This window comes from Arvicanthis niloticus, chromosome 5 (assembly GCF_011762505.2).
Source record: "Arvicanthis niloticus isolate mArvNil1 chromosome 5, mArvNil1.pat.X, whole genome shotgun sequence".
In the NCBI taxonomy this organism is placed as follows: Eukaryota; Metazoa; Chordata; class Mammalia; order Rodentia; family Muridae; genus Arvicanthis; species Arvicanthis niloticus.
Genome location: NC_047662.1, coordinates 98,913,001 through 98,931,972, shown reverse-complemented (window position 1 = coordinate 98,931,972; position 18,972 = coordinate 98,913,001). Strand labels below are relative to the sequence as shown.

General features: G+C 40.3%; 1 protein-coding gene across 2 annotated transcripts in view; it reads left to right on the top strand.

The window, feature by feature from the left end:
- Positions 1-12,329, top strand: part of Dcaf10 (DDB1 and CUL4 associated factor 10) — a 42,897-nt gene extending 30,568 nt beyond the window's left edge. For both annotated transcript variants that reach the window (XM_076935041.1, XM_034503866.2), the window contains 4 exons: positions 2,921-3,123; positions 4,899-5,015; positions 5,167-5,312; positions 6,152-12,329. In XM_076935041.1, the coding sequence (XP_076791156.1) occupies positions 2,921-3,123; positions 4,899-5,015; positions 5,167-5,312; positions 6,152-6,520 (835 nt within the window). In that variant the 3' untranslated portion in view covers positions 6,521-12,329. The remainder of the gene's footprint in view (positions 1-2,920; positions 3,124-4,898; positions 5,016-5,166; positions 5,313-6,151) is intronic.
- The last annotated feature ends 6,643 nt before the right edge of the window (positions 12,330-18,972 follow it).

Below are 18,972 nucleotides of genomic sequence, written 5' to 3'. Positions count from 1 at the left end.
CAATGTATACTTGAAAATCCCTGGGAGAAGGCCTTGATGGCACATGCCTCTAATCCCAGCACTTGGGAGGCAAAGGCTGGCATAGCTCTGTGAGCTCAAGGCTAACCTGGTCTACATAGTGAGTTCCAGAACAGCCTGGGCTATGTAGAGAGACTGTCTTAAAACCAAAAAAGAAAAAAGTAAAATTCCTGAAAGTAAATAAAACAATGTATATTTTAATTAGCTAAAATTGTAGACATTTCAAAACATGTTTTGGGCTAAGAACATAGCTTAGTAGTGTAGTAGAGCACAGGTTTAGCATGTGCTAGCCCCAGATTTGATTCCTAGCACCACAGAAAAAAAAAATATTGTATACCAGAAGTATATACAATTTTTATATACAATTTAATAGTGTTTTCATTAAAAATGAAGATTATTAGGTATAAGATAATGTACAAATCAATTGTGTTCCTATTTTGTTGTGAGTGTATTCTTACTAACAGTTAAAAGGTTTTTTTATTTTTTTTAAAGGATTTATTTTATGTATGTGAGTACACTGTAGCTATCTTCAGACACACCAGAAGAGGGCATCAGATCCCATTACAGATGGTTGTGAGCCACCATGTGGTTGCTGGGAATTGAACTCAGGACCTCTGGAAGAGCATCCAGTGCTCTTAACCACTGAGCCATTTCTCCAGCCCCAGGTTTTTTTATTTTGAGACAAATCTCACTTGGTTGCCAATTTATCCTTGAACTTGCTATTTTCTTGCCAAAGTTCATATTATAAGCATAGACAACCTGTGTATGTGTGTTTCATATATATACTTACAGTATTCACAAATATGAATTCATAATTTTTAGTTGTTTTATTTGTTTGGTTTATGTTTGGGGTTTTGTTTTGAGACAGGGTCTCATACAGCCCAAAGTGGCCCCCAACTTACCAGGTAACTGAGGATGACCTTGAACTCCTGATCTTCTAGCCTTACCCTTCCGAGAGCTACCACATGTGCTAAAGTGCTACAGAGGCATGTGCTACCACACTCAGATTGGGGTGTGTGTGTGTGTGTGTGTGTACATGGGATTTCACTGGGAAATGAGTTTCTTGTAGTTGAGACTGGCCTGGAACTTAACCATATAGACCATAGCTAGTCTTTAATTCAAAGTCCTCTTGCCTTTGTCTCCTAAGTGCTGGAACTACGGGTGTGTCTCCACATATAGCTAAAGTTTAAATTTTTACAGAAAATATATAACCTTTATGGTAATTGTGAGACCTAATTTAAGTATTTATAGGATTTAAATAAAATCTATAGAAAAGAAGACTCAAAAACTACAATAATCTCAGAAGCAGTAGAATCTCAGTATATTCTATTCCAACTTGGTATACATAAGAAATTCCTGGTCAACCAAGGTTACATAACGAGGCCCTGTCTCAAAAACTAAAGTGGGGTAAGAACCAGAGATCAGACATAAAGAGAAGAAACTTGACAATAGAATTTTAGAAGCTAGGAGTCAGGCAGATGAATGGCAACTGACTTAGCAGCTGTAGTTCAGACAGCTTCACTCAAGATGTTCAAGAAAGCTGATTCCCGGTGCTAGAGAGATGATTCAGAGTTTAAGGGCACTTACTGCTCTTCCAGAGGACCTAAGTTCAATTCCCAGCATCTGTGTCAGATGGTTCATAGCCTCCTGTAACTACAGCTTCAGGCACCTCCCCAGGCACCTGCTCACATGTGATATACACACACATACATGTAAACACAAGTATAATTTTAAAAAACTAAATTCTAGTTGCAGAAGGAAAAGTTTAAAACTTCAGTTTATCTAGAATTCTCAAAAAACTATAGGAATTTGCAACCCTGGGAATCCTTACTGAAAGGGGTAGCTAAAGTAGAGACTTGAATGAGAAATATTTAAGAACTTTAGCCAGGCAGTGGTGGCACACACCTTTAATCCCAGCACTTGGGAGGCAGAGGCAGGAGGATTTCTGAGTTTGAAGCCAGCCTGGTCTACAGAGTGAGTTCCAGAACAGCCAGGGCTACACAGAGAAACCCTATCTCAAAAAACTAAAAAAAAAAAAAAAAAGAAGAAGAAGAAAAAGAAAAAAAAAAAAAGAAAGAAAAGAAAAACCAAAAAACAAAACAAACAAACAAACAAAAACCTTCCAGTGGGCAGTAGATCATTTTACCAGAAGTTTCTATCTCTGTAAAGACGTAATATAGGAAATATTGCAATATTGAAGGATGCCAGAAACAATTGGAGGCTTCATTGTGCTGCCAAAGCCAAGGTGACTGAGTAGTAATGCACATTAAATGTTGAATTCAGACAGTTTTAGCTTCTTTTGGTTGTTGCCCCGATGATATGAGCACTAAGAGCTTCTTCAGAAATGGCTTCACCCTACCTTAGACTCAAGAGTTCCCAGTCACCTTGAATTCCTTGCTCTTAACTAACTGAGCAAGCATGCAATGATAATCAGACAACTGAGAAAAAGCTTTTGATAGAGGAAGCATATTACATAGGAAGTTTGGGGGGATAGAGAGACAACACAGGGAGAATAAAACATAGTAACCAGTTACCCATATTCCCTTAGATATAAACTTGAATGCTTGAAGCAAAAATAAGATATAGTAGAAAGGCCCTTTAATTGACTAATACTGTCCAGCCTCTGGGTAATGAGTCACAGCTCTTCATTTAAAAATTCTAAATATGTTTTATGGGCTGGCTCAGTGGATAAAGGTACTTGCCACCAACCCTGCAACCTGAGTTTTTAATCCCTGGTCTATAGAGTGAGTTCCAGGACAACCAGGGCTAAAAGGCATCGTAAAGTATGTTTGTGTGATTCTCAGTTCTGCTTTAGGTTTTCTTTAGTTCAGACAGCTTGACTGGTCTGGGAGTCATTCTATTTATGGTAACACTGAGTTTATTGGTCTGATTTCTTCTGTAGGTGCACAGAAGATGGGTGTCCACATAAGAAATTCTTTCATACACGTTTTCTCATGCGAATGAGATTAACACCAGATTGTTCCAAAATGTTGATCTCAACTTCCTCTGGATATCTCTTGATTTTGCATGACTTGGACTTAACTAAGTCTTTAGAAGTAGGCAGCTATCCCATTTTGAGAGCAAGAAGAACTACTTCAAATTCAGGTAAGATTTTCTGATTAAAAGTTTTCTGAAGCATCTGAGCCACAGAGGGGGAGTGTTTCTGTTCTAAGTATGCTACCAGGGAAAGGACATTAAAGCCATTCTTCAGAAAGCTGACTCAGCTTTCCGTGAAGGTATGATGACTTTTATGTACCTGACAGTGCTAACTTGTGCCTCTGGAACGACTCTTAGCTCTAAAAGCTTTTTCAGATTTCCATTATCCAGAGAATCAGCATCCTTGCCTCAAACTTAGTGATGGCTCAAGATGATACCTGTCTTAGGATATTAAGTAATAATCACTTCAAGAGTTCTAAGTGTGTAGTCTGTCCTCTACTTGTGATATCCACTCACAGGCTGATGCCATCTTGGAGCCTTCTCTTGCTGGAGCCTTGCTCTTCTTTCATTGCTGATTTCATTAAATGTAAGTGAAGTTGGAGCTGTATTAATATTAGCCGATCGGCATCATGTGAAGTTGGAGCTGTATTAATATTAGCCGATCGGCATCATAGTGAAGTTGGAGCTGTATTAATATTAGCCGATCGGCATCATAGTGAAGTTGGAGCTGTATTAATATTAGCTGATCGGCATCATAGTGAAGTTGGAGCTGTATTAATATTAGCCGATCGGCATCATAGTGCATCTGAAAATGAAGAGACTGGCCTAGAAACACAGTCTTATTAATATTGTTTATAAACAAGAACCCAAAGTGAAACAAAAGACCTTTTGTTAAAAAATAACTTCAGGTGATTAGATTCTTTCTCCTGTGTGCACAGGCTACTCCTGAAAATTCTTTTTGGTGCTGAAGTGATGGCTCAGTGGATTAAGGCACTTGCCACCAAGTGTGACAACCTGAGTTCCATCCCAGGAACCCACACAGTTAGGAGATCCAACTTCTGCATCTTCTAACCTCCTTACTCATGGAACAAATAAATAATTATAAGTTTGGTTTTGGTTTTTTGATTGGTTGGTTTTTTTTTGGGTCTTCCCCCGCCCCAACCCCTCTGAGACAGGGTTTCTCTGTGTAGCCCTGGCTGTCCTGGAACTCACTCTGTAGACCAGGCTGGCCTCAAACTCAGAGATCTGCCTCCTGCCTCTGCCTCCCGAGTGCTGACCAGAGGTGTATGAATGTCAGCCTCAAGTTGTCCATTTTTGACTGAAAAGCCATAAAGCTGTTCAGTCTCCTAAGCATGACTGAATTTATAGCTGATGTCACAGGGGTCAGGTTGCCAGGACTCCTGTGGAGTAACTCAGCACACTCAGGTGTCTCTACTCATCTTCCTCAGACTTTAATTTTTCCCTTCTATTTTAGAAGTGTGAGAGAGGCCTAGGTATCTCTGTGTTTATTTGGCTTTTTCTCTTTTTTCACATAAGACTTTAATATGAAAGGTTTTAACAGGAATGTAGAACTGAAACAGAGCCAAGAGCTGTCCTGTCTTCATCTCCATTGTAGTCCAGTTTACATGAGATTTTGTTTGTATGCTTTAGAAGTTTTAAAAGTTTAAGTAGAGCCGGGCAGTGGTTGTGCACGCCTTTAATCCCAGCACTTCGGAGGCAGAGGCAGGCGGATTTCTGAGTTGAGGCCAGCCTGGTCTACAGAGTGAGTTCCAGGACAGCCAGGGCTACACAGAGAAACCCTGTCTCAGAAAAAAAAAAAAAAAAAAAAAAAAAAAAAAACCTACAAAACAAAACAGACAAAAAAAAAAAAAAGTTTAAATAGAAAATTTTAAAATTGAAAGATGATACAAGTGTTATGTTTATTTTTAAATTTTATTTTCAAGATTTGACCACTTCATCAAGTTCTTCTGGTTCTTCATCAAGAGTTTCTGGTTCACCTTGTCATCACAATGATTTGAATTCAACAGAGAAACACATGTCACGAGCCTCTCAACGAGAAGGTAGGTTAAAAGTTGGGTTTACAGTCTTAAATCAATAAGTTCTACCAAATAGCTTTCTTTGGTTTAGTTTTAATTCATAGAAACAACTGCCTTAGTCCTTGGATAACAAAAATCCTAAACCTTTAATTTTTTTTTTTTTTTTGTATCTCAGGAGTTTCACCACGAAATAGTCTTGAAGTCTTAACCCCTGAAGTTCCTGGTGAGAGAGATCGGGGAAACTGCATCACATCCTTACAGCTGCATCCCAAAGGCTGGGCCACCCTTCTTCGGTGCTCAAGCAACACTGATGATCAGGAGGTACAGGCCGGGTGCTTCACATTCAGCAGGGCTCACTGGACAAACTGCCGCTGCCGCAAGTGCAGACCTTAGGCTGATAACCAGGCTCAGTCCCTGCCCTCAGGGCATTACTACTCAAAACCCTGCTTCTCAACTCCTGTACTTCTTTCTATTGCTTTATCCTTTGCAATCTGTTTTTCCTTTCTTGCATTGGTATTGTGAGCTGGGAAATACCCTACCATCAGCTAATAGTATGCCTGGCTTCTTCATTCTTGCCCCCATCACCTAAGAAAACAAACAAAACCATATATTAAACATTATACTGAGCTGTTCAGCTAAGCTGACCTAATGTGAGATTTGAGGTTTAGTAAGACAGTTATCACCACTGTCTCCTCAAAAGCCAGGGGAAACTGAAAAAGGAAGGGGCTAAACTGATGCCTGGGGGTGGGGGTGGGGGAGAGTTCAAAGACCTGAGGTCTCACCACTGTGCTAGGCAGGAGTCTGCAAGGAGCTCATTGGCTCTGCAGATGAAACTGAAGGAAGGGAGAGGGTCTTTGAGGTGCGGAGGACAGATGTACGCAGGGTCTTGGACTGTTGCTGCCCTCACAAAAAGGTGTATGTCAAAAGTCATAGCTAGCCTCAAGAACAAGAGGTCTAAAAGCATCATAGCACACAACAACCTTGGTGTATGAAGATGAAATATGAAGGTACACATTTTGTTAGTTAAGAGAGATAGTCATCTAATTGATATGTTGCAACATTCCTGTGGTTTTGTCACTCGGTTGAGCTTAGAAATAAGGACTATCTCTGCAGTATTATCTGGGAATCTATATGCTTGCTTTGTCTCCTTTCTCCTCCAGTGGACCTGTGTCTATGAATTCCAGGAAGGAGCTCCAGTGCGCCCTGTCTCACCTCGCTGTTCCCTGCGGTTGACTCATTACATCGAAGAAGCAAATGTAGGCAGGGGCTACATCAAAGAACTTTGCTTCAGCCCTGATGGACGAATGATTTCTTCCCCACATGGCTACGGGATTCGCTTGTTGGGATTTGACAAACAGTGCAGTGAGCTTGTTGACTGTTTACCCAAAGAAGCCAGTCCCCTGCGGGTGATTCGTTCTCTGTACTCTCATAACGACGTGGTTCTGACAACAAAGTTCTCTCCCACTCACTGTCAGATCGCCTCAGGGTGCCTTAGTGGGCGGGTCTCCTTGTATCAGCCAAAGTTTTAGGTACAGCTTACATCAAATGAGGAACTCTACTGGTGTTTGGCTTATAAATTACTTCAATTTAGGTGAAGTATTTTCTTTTTTAGAAGATCTTATAAGTTTGGATCAAGATCTTGGTTCTTATGGGTCAGTGAACATATATATGTGTGACCTAAGTCCTTGGCCTTCCAGCGTCATCCAGGCATCTCCATTTCAACCTCGCAGCCCTGTTCTGTCGGAATTCCTTTGCTTCTGTCTGTGCCACTGAGCTTGGGTTTTCCTGGTCATTTTGCATGTGGCTCTTGTTGTCCCCCTCCCTGTCTCCACCATTCCTCCATGCCTCCTTCCTCTTTTTTGATTTCGGTATGAATTTTATGGACATTTGGCAGGAGCCTTGGTTGGGATGAGAAAACCCATGGCACTAGTATTAAATAAAACCCAGAAGTTGGATGTTGGCACACTGGTTATTGAAAAAGTTCATCTTCATTTATCAGTATACTTGGCCTTTAAAGTTGCTGTCAAATATTGAGCACAGTAATGGCATTATTCTCATAACTGTTAGAAACTCTTACGATAAGGTATCTTTTTAAAGTTTCCTGTTAAAATTATACACGTAATCTCATGTGAGATTTTGTTGTAAAATTTTAGAAAACTATTACAACCTCTCTTTGTAATCTGTCTTATTGTACGAATTCAAATCTCCAGCATGTGTCTTCACTTGGTATTTTGTTCCGGTCAGCAGCATTGGAGAGGAACGGAGAAGTAACAAGCTTTGCCATTTCTGTTGTACAGAAGATTTATTCATTAGGTTGGCACAGTATCTGGCCAAAAAGTGAGGGGATTAATGTGACTTAGATTGGCTGTGATTCTTTTAATCACACAGATGATGTGTTCATAGTAATGGGGTGGGAGGGAAATCAAGTAAAGATTTTTTTTGTGTTTGTTCTTTCAACCCGGGACCAGTTCTCAGTGTTAGGAAGAAGGAAGCTGTAACCCTCTTTAAGCTGCTGACATAAACCTAGAGTCAGAGACCTGACTGACGCTGTCTTGTGTTTTGGTTATGGAAAGTCTGGGAGACACTGTGTAAGCATAGGCTACTCCCACAAGTCTTGAATGGGCAATGTCCTGCCAGGTCTGCTATATTAGTTGGTTGATTGACTGACTGACTGAATGATTGATTGATTGATTGACACTGTATTGAGATATGTTAGGAGCTGGAATAATTTAGGCCGTGCAGTAGTAGCCTTGTTCTCTTTGGTCACATGCCCTTTAGACCAGTGCTTCTCTGATATTAGGGTGTAGTACAATCCCTGAGGTCTTGTACAAAGTGCAGGAATCTGGGCTGGACAGTAGGAGACTGATTTAGGCGGGGAAAGGACAGGACTCTATGTAAATGGAACCTCAAATCTGCATCCAGGTGGCCTCTAGGTCATGGTTTAAAACACAACTTGAAATTGCAGTAGATATTTCTTTATCCATTTGGTGCTTAACATAATTCCCACAAGATGTTTCATCTATTTAAATAATGATAATAATAATAGCAATTTTAGAGTAGAAAATAACTTGAAGAGATATCCAGTTCATTGTTGGGCAAATGAAAGAAGTTACATGATTTGCCTACGCTCATACAAAGTTAGTGGTAAAGCCAGGGCTTCAATTCAAGTCTCTTAATTCCTTGCTCAGGGCAGTTTCTTCTGTATATGCAGGCTTTTAACAATATCAATGATTGTGGACATTATGTCTTTAGGTTATATTATTGTAAATAGGATGATAAGATTGAAAAAGAAAGGCATGGGAGTAGATGCTGAGAGTTTCATCCATAGGAAAAAAGTATTTCAATACTTACAGAAATGTTTAAGCAACCCAAATATATGAATAAATACAACAGTTCTCTCTGGTGCTCATCCAACAGCCGTTCGTACACCTGTAAGAGCTTGTGTCTCACTGAAAACAAGGCTAACTCTGGGACAGTCTTTAAGAGTCAACATTTATCACAGATACTGGAAAAGCTGGAAATTTTATAGTCATTGAAAAACAAACAAGCACAATGAAAACTATAGGCTTGCTTGCCATAGCTTTGAAAAAAGCTTTTTTTCCCCCATAAAGAGAATAGTTTGGGAGGAAAATATGGCAGTTAAGACCTTCACAATGAAAACTATTATGTGTAAGGATTAAATTAATATTCAAAAGAAGATTCCATAAATTATATCAGTTTGGAAAGTGTTCCATGTCAGATGTTATACCCACATGTCACCTAACTCAAGCCAGGGATCCTTGAATCACTGTTTTTGAATACCTACTATGTGTTGAAGAATGTGTCTGCTTTAATATACCACTGCCCCCTACAAAGACCCTTACAAGGTAGGTGGAATGAGTGTCAAATCATGTTGGAAGTAGCAATGTGTCACAAAAATGAAGTGACTTGCCTGAAGCCACAGATGGCAGTGGTGGCAGCACTGGATTCAGACCGAGGTTTGCCTGTTGATTTTATTGCTGAGTCTGTACTTACTCTTACCATTTGCCCCTTAGTTCATGAAGGATGAGTTACATTGCTCTGCTTATCCATGTGCTTGGTATCTTCTGCAAATTTTTATTACAAGGCTGGCCTCATACCTTTGAGTACTGCATAAGAGAACATTTCAAACACTGATGTTTTCATGAGGCTGGAGATCATAAACGCAGGCCATTTCTAACAGGAAAATTATGTACATGAGCACCCATGGTGTAGAAAAAGCGAAAGATAGTCAGCCTTTTAAGAAAGCAAAGCCACACAGATGAGAACTGGCAAGAGCCAGCAAACTTTGCAGGGATCCTCTGCCCTCTCTGAGGTATAGTCAGGATCGAACAGATCAGTGTTAACCTAGGAATTGAATGGCCTCAGAAAACCTGTACTGTTGGGGAAAGTTACATATCTCCAGATCCCTTTTTCTTTTTGTTTTGGGCTTTTTGAGACAAAGTTTCTTTGTATAAACCAGACTGGCTTCAAATTCACAGATGTCCTCCTGCCTTCCAAGTGCATTAAAGACATGTACCACCTGGCCTTTAAGATTTTTTTTTTTTTTTTTTTTTTTTTGGTTTTTCAAGACAGGGTTTCTCTATGTATCCCTGGCTGTCCTGGAACTCACTCTGTAGACCAGGCTGGCCTTGAACTCAGAAATCCGCCTGCCTCTGCCTCCCAAGTGCTGGGATTAAAGGTGTGCGCCACCACTGCCCAGCAGGGTCTCATTTTAACAGTCTAAATCTCTGGTTTTTTGTTTGTTTGTTTGTTTGTTTGTTTACTGTTTTATTTAGTCATTTTTATTATAATTGGCAGAAATATATTTTAATTGATAATGAAGTTATTTCTGATGGCAAATTTTGGTAAATAAGTCATTCTCCTAACTAAGAGCTTCCTTTGGCAGAGTCTATTAACAGGAATGCGGTGTTGAATGACTTGTAGATGTATCACATATACAGTAGTTGCTTATTTTCAATCATGAAATGAACAGCTAAAGTAAGAAACTTCTACTTAAAAAAAATGTGATCACAACTCAGGAGCCAGGGAGCATATGCCTTTAATCCCAGAAGTGGGGGAGCAGAGACAGGAGGACCTCTGTGAGTTTGAGGGCAGCCTGGTCTACACAGTTAGGTTCTGGGCTACTCAGAGTTATACACTGAGACCCTATTTAAAAAAAAAAAAAAAAAAAAAAAAAAAAAGTCTTTTTTTCTCAGAACCTGAAGCATTTGTATATTTTGTTTTTTCTCCCTATTGTATTCCTAAGAAAGTGGCACAGCAAAACAATTGTAAGAAAACAGTAAAATATAAATGTCATACTCTCTACTCCTGCATCGAGGACCAAATCATGTCAGACAGTTTTTAAGGCTGTGCCCTTTAAAAGGTGAGAATAAAGAAAATACATCAAGAATCTTGTAGAAGGTGGGTGTTTCTCACACTGGAGTCTGCAGCAGTGTCCATAAGTGTCTGTTACACTTGGCTTTTATTTTTATTTATTTATTTTTTTGAGGCAGGATTTTTCTGTGTAGCCTTGGCTGTCTTAGAACTACCTTTGTAACCCAGGCTGGTCCACAATTCAGAGTTTCCCTTGCCTCTGCCTATTGAATGCTGGGATTAAAGGCATGCACCATGTATCACCACACCTGGTTATTTGACTTTTATGAAAGCAGGAGGCATGGCCTGATAACTTCCTGATGACAATCATCTTTATTCTGTGGCCAGTGGTCTCACGGTGCTGTATAGATCCACTCAATAACACTTTCATATATATATGCCTTCCATTTGGATAACTAATGCATATCTTTTAAGTGCCAAAATTTTAAATTTTCAGTTATCTTTTGATGCAAGTCTCCTTAGGGATGGTAGTCTACCTCCCTGCATTTTAAAACAGCATGCTCAGTCTAATTCACTTCATCATGAAGTTATATTCATGATGTTTTATTGCAAATACCCAATGAGGTCTGATACACATAAAACATTTGATAGAACACAAAGGGCTATAACTAATGTGAGGAATATCTCTTAGTAAGTGATTCTCCCAACTCTGTAATTATTTGCCTCATTATTAGCTTTAAGAAGTGTTTCATATCTGCAAAGTAATGTATTCTATCAGTGTGCCTGTTTTAACAGGCTCCCGCTGTCCTCTGTGCTGTCTTCAAATTACGGGCTGTGATGTGAACTAACCAGTCATGTTGGTGCCTACAAAATAACTGGACAAAAGCTCCCAGTTAAGATGGGGCTGCTTTAACCAAGTAAGGGAAGTCTAAACTAGCTGCTGCTGGATTAAGAACTAGCTGAATTGAAGTAGAGTATGGTGACAACAAAGGCTCTGCCTCTGCAGGGGGTCCTTCATGCTTTTAAGAACAAAGAAGAGTGTAGAAGAGGAAGGGAGGAAAAGGAAAATCCAGGTCAGGCTGAAGGCTCTGGGAGATGACACTGAATAACCATTAAAATGTACTCTTGATTGCCATGTTAAAAGTCAGTTTAGTGACACTGCAGAGTAAGACTGCACTAACATGTACATCCTCTAGAGAACTCCAGACTCTATGTCCTGAAAGCTGCTTCCCTCCATAAGGTAGTGGGAATCGGCACCAAGAGGAAAGTCTCCAGTTTGCCTGTGTGTTGCTGTCTTGAGTTGTAAGTGACCTGAGAGAGGTTTAACCAAAAGTCTGGGGCCTGGAGAGATGGTTCAGTGGTTAAGAGCACTGGCTACTCTTCCAGAGGTCCTGAGTTCGATTCCCAGCAACCACATGGTGGTTCACAACCATCTGTAATGGGATCTGATGCCCTCTTCTGTGTGTCTGAAGACAGCTACAGTGTACTCACATACATAAATAATTCTTTAAAAAAAAAAAAAAAAGTCCCAAGGAGCACATCTCATGCAGACATCTTTTGAATGTATGTATATATAAATGTTACTATAAGTGATGCTTACCCCCAGGAATAATAAAGTAACATTCAGGATTTAGATCTGATCACAGTCTTTAAGACAGGCCCAGTCTGTACTTCCCCTACACAAAGAATAGATTTGAATCTTCTTTTAAATTTGACTGCATCTTTCATTTCCAAACTCGGCTTCTTTTTGGGGGGTGGGGGGTGGGGTGGGGAATTGGGCACCAAATTTTAGGTTTGTATTTTTGGCAAGCTTGGGATATTCTAGTTAATATGCTGTCAACCAGAACACTCTCTCAGTAGGTTCTAAGGTGCTATTGGTCCTTTTGCTAGACTGTGCGCTCCTTGAGGGCAGGGCTATCTTTATTCTTGTATCCATGGTGCCTGGGATAGGATCTGACAGAGTAGTTCAATAAATATCTGTTGAATGAATTAAACGAACCTTCACTACGTGTGGTCTCAAGTTCTCACATAACCAGAATGTGATGGAAAATTATTAAGCCTCAGAGGTAGCCTCGGGTTGGTTTTATTTTTGTTTTTTTGTTTTTTGATAATTATCAGGCTAACATCATCCGGGTATTCCTTAGTGGTTTTAAAAACTAAATTAGGACTCTATTTTCCATTGAACATGAATTTGAATTCCTACTATATGCCTAGTCTAGTTTAAGTACTTGGGGGACAGAGATAAAATAAGGTCTCTATAGAAGCATATGAAATAAACATCAATTCAGGACTAGTGTTACAGGGCTCTGGAGTCATAGAGGCTCCATACTTGCATCACACCCTCCTGTGAACACGGCTCTACATGTTCATGAGGCTCTGGGCTCACAAATTAAGTGTAGCATCTAGGTAACCAAGAGTTACACCTTTTACCCACCTTTAAGTAAAGATAGCCATTCAAAGGTATCCACAAAGTGCATGATTTTATACCTTAATTCATAATCTATAATTAAATTATAATTAATAAAATTATAAATTAAAATTTTTTTAAAATATAATTAAAATTATAATTAAAGCTACTTCCAGAAGGTTTTTGGTATGTGAATTGTTCATTTTAGAATAGAGAAGCTTTCTAAAAATGTAAATGGCGTTTCTCTTTCACATTGAATTGTTTTCAGTCTTTGAGTGGATAGACAAAATTACAGCTGACAACTATATGTACCTACATAAGTTCTTCAGGTTTTATTAAACCTTTAGAAATAGATTTTGGTATAGGTCTACCTCATGATGTAATTTTAAGAAATAAATGCTACTTACAAACATTTGACACACTTTTGTGTGTGATTAACATGTTTGAAATATTGATGGAATATCAACATTTCATTATAGTGGCTTGTAATCATTTGATTTCATCACATGGGTGTGTGTTTTGGACCAGGATTGGAGCATAAGGCAATAGCAGCAATTTGTTACTGATAACAACTTTGCTGATCATACAACTGCCAGAAAAAAAAATGTGTTTTTTTCATGTTTGTTTGTTTGTTTGTTTGAGAAAGGGTCTCACAATGCAGCTCTTACTGGCCTGGAACTCACCATGTGGACCAGGTCCACCTGCCTCTGCCTCTTAAGTTCTGAGATGAAAAGCCTGTGCCACCAGTACAGTGCTGCCTCCACATTTTGAGTATTTACCAACATTTTTATTGATCTATTATCATTTAAAAACATACACAGAAGAAAAAATTAAAATTTAAAAGGCAAGGTTCTAAACTTCTTTCTGTCCTAGACAGAGTGATTTGCCCATTGGCCCAGGCCTGCACTTCCAAGCACCCTGAGATGCAAAGACCACTTGAGCCTTGGCATTAGGAGTCTGGGGCCAGCTTGTGTGACATAGCAGGATCCCATCTCACAACTGAAAAAGTAAGAATGCATTTCATTCAATTCAGAATATTTTGCCAAACTAGATGAACTGATTTAACAAACTGTAGCTCTAATGTTCATCTTACCTCTTCTGCTCACATGTTTGAAGACACTTAAAAATAGGACTTCTTAGCTGGGCATGGTGGTACATGCCTATAATCCCAGCACGTGAGAGGTTGACGCAAGACGATGACAAATTGAAGGCCAGAGTGTTAGTGAGGGAAAAAGGCAGCAAGAACTCTGCATTCTAATGCATATTAATCTAATGCATATTAATCTAATGCATATTAATCTAATGCATATTCATGATACATGTTAGCTCCTTATTAGTGCCACAGCAGACTCTGTGGTCTTAGTGGATTAAACCAGTATAGAGATGAGGTTCCAGTTCCAGGTCCAAAATGGGTTTCTCTGTAAAACCAAGACATCAGTGGGCTGGATTCCCTCTGGGGACTCCAGGGAGAACGTCTTGTATTCTCTAGTGCACTGTCTCTCTCCCTGCAATTGCAGCCGATGAGTATGTTCTCACTCTGATACAGTTTTTTGATAATCATGACCAGCATTGTTCATGGGATGATTATTCTTGCTGTGTGCTGAGTGTTAGCGCAGTTATCATTTGCCCGGCTCAGTACTCAATCCTTATGAAGTAGGTACTGTTATCTTTCACAGTTACCTAAAGCTTCATTTTCCTAAGTCATATCCTTAATGACGTGGATTTAGATCTTCTGCCTTCATGACCCTACTGGCTGAACTTTGATAGTGTTCACTGGATTCAACCTGCACATAGTTTTTCATACAGCAACAGAACTTCATTGTAATTTTGCTATATAATAAAGTAAAAATTTTGTAGTATCAGGGGAAAAAATGTGAAAAGATCAGAATATTTGTTTAGGATCAGCTGTTTTCAGACTTGGTGCAAGTGCTTTTCCCTTGGAGATATTTTTTTTTCCTTTGTCTTTTTTTTTTTTTTTCCAGAGCTGAGGACCGAACCCAGGGCCTTGCTAACAAGTGCTCTGCCAGAGCTAAATCCCCGATACTTTTATACTTAGGTTGAACAGCTGTTTCTGCTTTTAAAACTAGTCAGGCTTACATCTGACCAGGTGTTGATGTTCCTTTATTTGTGAAACACTCTGTGTACTTGGTTTCCGCATCCCAGAGATCTCAGAGCCAAAAAGAACGGCCACAGTGTTGTTATTCAAGGGCAGAGGGAATCGGTGGTTGTCTAGCATGAAGAGTATGAACACCCCAGCTCTGCGGCAGTATTTCCTGCTGAGCATGGGGGACACAGAGACTACATCTTTGTATTTACATCTTAGGTCATGTTTAGCTGTAGCATCAGTTTTGGAGCTAGAGAGATGACTCGGTTGATAAAGCCCTTGCCTTCTGAGCATGAGGATCTGAGTTTCAGCTCCAGCATCCACACAACATCCATGTCTGCTGGCCCTGTGCTTGTGAATCCCAGGCCTGGAAAGACAGACAGACAGATCCCCAGGGCTCACTGGCTAGCCAGGCTAGCCTAAACATAGAGCCCCCAGGTCCCAATGAGACCCTCAAAAAATAAGGTGGATGACTTAAGAAACAATACCCCAAATTGACTTCTGGCTCTCAACCACGTGCATGTGGTGTGGGCATGTGCATACACACACACATCAGATTTTTAATTTCTGTTGGACATGATCCCCCTATGTGGCACAGGTTGGCTTCAAACTCGTGATCCTTCTGTCTCAGCCTCCTGAGAACTGGAATTACAAGTGAGCACTACCACACCTAGTTCTAACCAAGTTCTCATCTTTGACTTTCAAGGCCTTTTCAAGTCAAGCATTTCAAGTAGAATGCTCCAATCAGCAGCGCTCGGCCCTGCAGCAGTTTGGGCGTGCAGTTTCTCTAACCCACGGCACATTTGGGAGGTGACAGAACCTTGAAGCCATGGAGACTATTGGGGGGATATTCATTTGGAGAGTGGCTTCAAAGGCAAGTTGGGGACCCAGGCCCGTCTGTACTTGGCTTCCTAGCTGTCACACAGTAAGCATTTTGCTCTGCCATGTGACACCCCAACAGCCCAGGTATTCTGCTTTATAGGCCCCAAACAATGAAGTCACCAGACCATGAACTGGAACCTGACAAACTGAACCAAACCAACATTCCCACCTTTGAAAATCTAAGTATTTGCTGGGCGGTGGTGGCTCACGCCTTTAATCCCAGCCCTTGGGAGGCAGAGGCAGGCGGATTTCTGAGTTCGAGGCTAGCCTGGTCTACAGAGTGAGTTCCAGGACAGCCAGAGCTACATAGAGAAACCCTGTCTCGAAAAACCAAAAAAAAAAAAGAAAAAAAAGAAAATCTAAGTATTTTATTACAGTTCCTTACTGTGCAGGAGTAGGGAGTGAGCCGCGCCATGTGTGGGTGTGGGAGTCAGTTCTCTCTCTTCCTGACAGTCAGCGTCTGGATACTGAGCCCTAGTTAGTCATCAGGCTGGGTATCAGGCAACTTTACCTGCTGACCGTCTTGGTGGCTCCCTTTCCACATTTTAAGTTTATTTTGTTCAGTAGTGGGAAACTTACACAGGCCACAAACAGCTGTTCCTTCCTCTCAATCATGATTAGAAGTTTGTTAAAAGTTGTGTTGATTAGCTCTGACTTTATTCTCATCGATGTAATTCTCTCTTTGAAGAGGCTTCATACTCTCTGGCCCATACCCCTCCCCCCCCCCACCGGTGGAAAAATCTGATCCTTCTGAATACTGAGGTAGACCAGCTCCCTTCTCCTCCATGTCCCTCCCAGAGCAGAGGGCTCTGATGTACATGAGGACTATCTGGACAAGTTAAGCCACAGGTGTTAGCCCACAGTTTGATTATCTGCCTTTGCCTGTCTAAAAGCCCTATTCCTCTGTTCTACCCAGTTTGCTGCTATAGGTCTGAGGACCAGTTTGAGAAACACAGAGATAATTAGGATTAAAATTTGTGTGTGTATAATGGATGGATCCCTGCATAAAGTCAGAAAACTTAAAAAGAAGTTGTGAGGGATTTTATTATCATTATTATTATTTGTGTAGCAATCAGAAAACAACTTTCAGGGGGTTAGTTCTCTCCACCTTTAATGGGGTGTGTATATATATGATATATATATATATAATGTTAGCTCCCACCAGGGTGCTCAGAGCAGCCCTCATCTTGATGTAGAAAAGCCACAGAGCACCAACTGTTGCTAGAAAGGTGAGCTCCAGTGTAACTGATGTTATGTAGTAATGCAGATGTTCAACGGGAGAAATCTTGGCTCAGGTTTAACATCTTTAAGATTTCCTTGGAAGCCATTTACATTATGAGTATGAAACTGTTGTGTTTACATTAACTAGTAAGCTTTCCTCAGTAAAAGTTAGTTTTGCTTGGGTAAAATAAAACAGAATGTGTTTGAAACATTAAATACTAAGTAACAAGGGCAAAAAAAAAAAAAAAAAAAAAAAAAAAAAAAAGAAGAAGACACAAAATATCAGCTCTTACAAACCATTGATACATTGTATTCTTAAGGGGTTAATGTAAATTGTTCCTTGGGTGGGTTGTTTTTGTTTTATGAGACAGGACACACTTGGTAGTTCCGGCTGGCCTGAACTGGCTACCAGTAGACTGGTCTTCAACTTGTAGCCATCTTCCAGCCTCTGACCCCCTAGAGTGCTGGAATCCTAGCCATGAACTACTACTCCCAACCCAAAATCATTTTAATTACATAACATTGTGGGGCTGGAGAGATGGCTCAGTGGTTAAGAACACTGACTGCTTTTCCAGAGGACCAGAACTCAATTCCCAGCTCCCACCTGTCTGTATAACTCCAGTTCCAGAAAGGGGTATGATGCCCTCTTCTGGTCTCTGCAGGTACTGCATGCATGCACGCACAGCCAAACATCCATACACATAAAATTCAAAACAAAACAAATAAATGTATTTAATTGGAAGAGTTCCTAGCATTTCTTAAAAATTACAGTTTCTGACGTGGCTCTTACTCTGGTGTCTGCTGGTCAGAGTGGGCAGACACTCATATTGTGAAAATTTTAAGAAAGAATACATTGAAAGTAGACCACTGAGGGCTGGTAGTGGAGACCCTACCTTGCATGCATGTGTCCTAAATTTAATCCCTAACACAAAACATACAAAATGAAAAAAACAACTGTCACAATCAAGGGGGAGCACTCTGGGCTTTGGTGGAGGGTGTGCACCTTGGCTTATCATTACTGGAGAAGTTTCTAGACCCTTTCCTATTTGCATTCTTGCTGCCCCTACAACCTCACGGATGTCTTGCCAGCACGCTAAAAGAACAGTATGTACTCCCAATCTTCTACGGATATTCACTACTTTGAAATATGTGGCATATTCTAACATTTTGTTATTGAAATGCTCACAGCAAATCGGAAAGGATTCTACAGTGACCATCCACTAACCAAGATCCTCTGCCAACATTTAACTGCTTCTGTCACCCAATATTCACTTAATATCATCCCATTTAATTTAGACACATCTGAGCTGCTCGCATCTATGCTGCCCTTCTATCACGCAATACAACTAGTGCAGTTTAAAAATAAAATTTATATATCAAATACAACTATTAACTATAACAAATATTAACTACACATTAGCTTAGACAAATACATGTGCTTGTGAACCTCAAATCCCTAAATAAAGTACTCAGGCCCCTTCGAAGTCTGGGCTGCCACTCTCCCATAGCAGGGTTCCCTCAAGCTAGATTGGAGTAGGTGGCCCTCCATGTATTTCCTCTCTCTGTCACTCATCATGGCATAAAATGACATCAGATGTTGCTTGTACTTTTCAGTTCTGTGATTTTAAGTAAATATGTTAAATGTTTAACTTTTGAGGGACGTAACATAAAATTTTAAGTCTACTCTTAAGTGGGGACATAGTATGTAGATCTCTGATTTTTAGAAGAAATTCCTAAGCAGTTAACACCTTTGAAATGAGGGAACTATGGTAAACACATCTGGGATGAGACTCTGCCTCTTGTGTGGGAGGTGAAGCTTAGTGGGTCCAACAGCCTTTCACACAGCCCCTGTCCCCTAAGCTCCTGATCAGGGGCAAACTCAAGGATTACAGATGGAACAAGAGCGCAGCCCTCACATGGGAGAAACCATCTTCACTTCATAGAGCACTGCTGACTCAAGAACGTGCCAGAGCGAAACAGTTTATTTGACAACTTTGCCAAGTCAGACGTCAACCTAGAGAAAAGGAAAAATG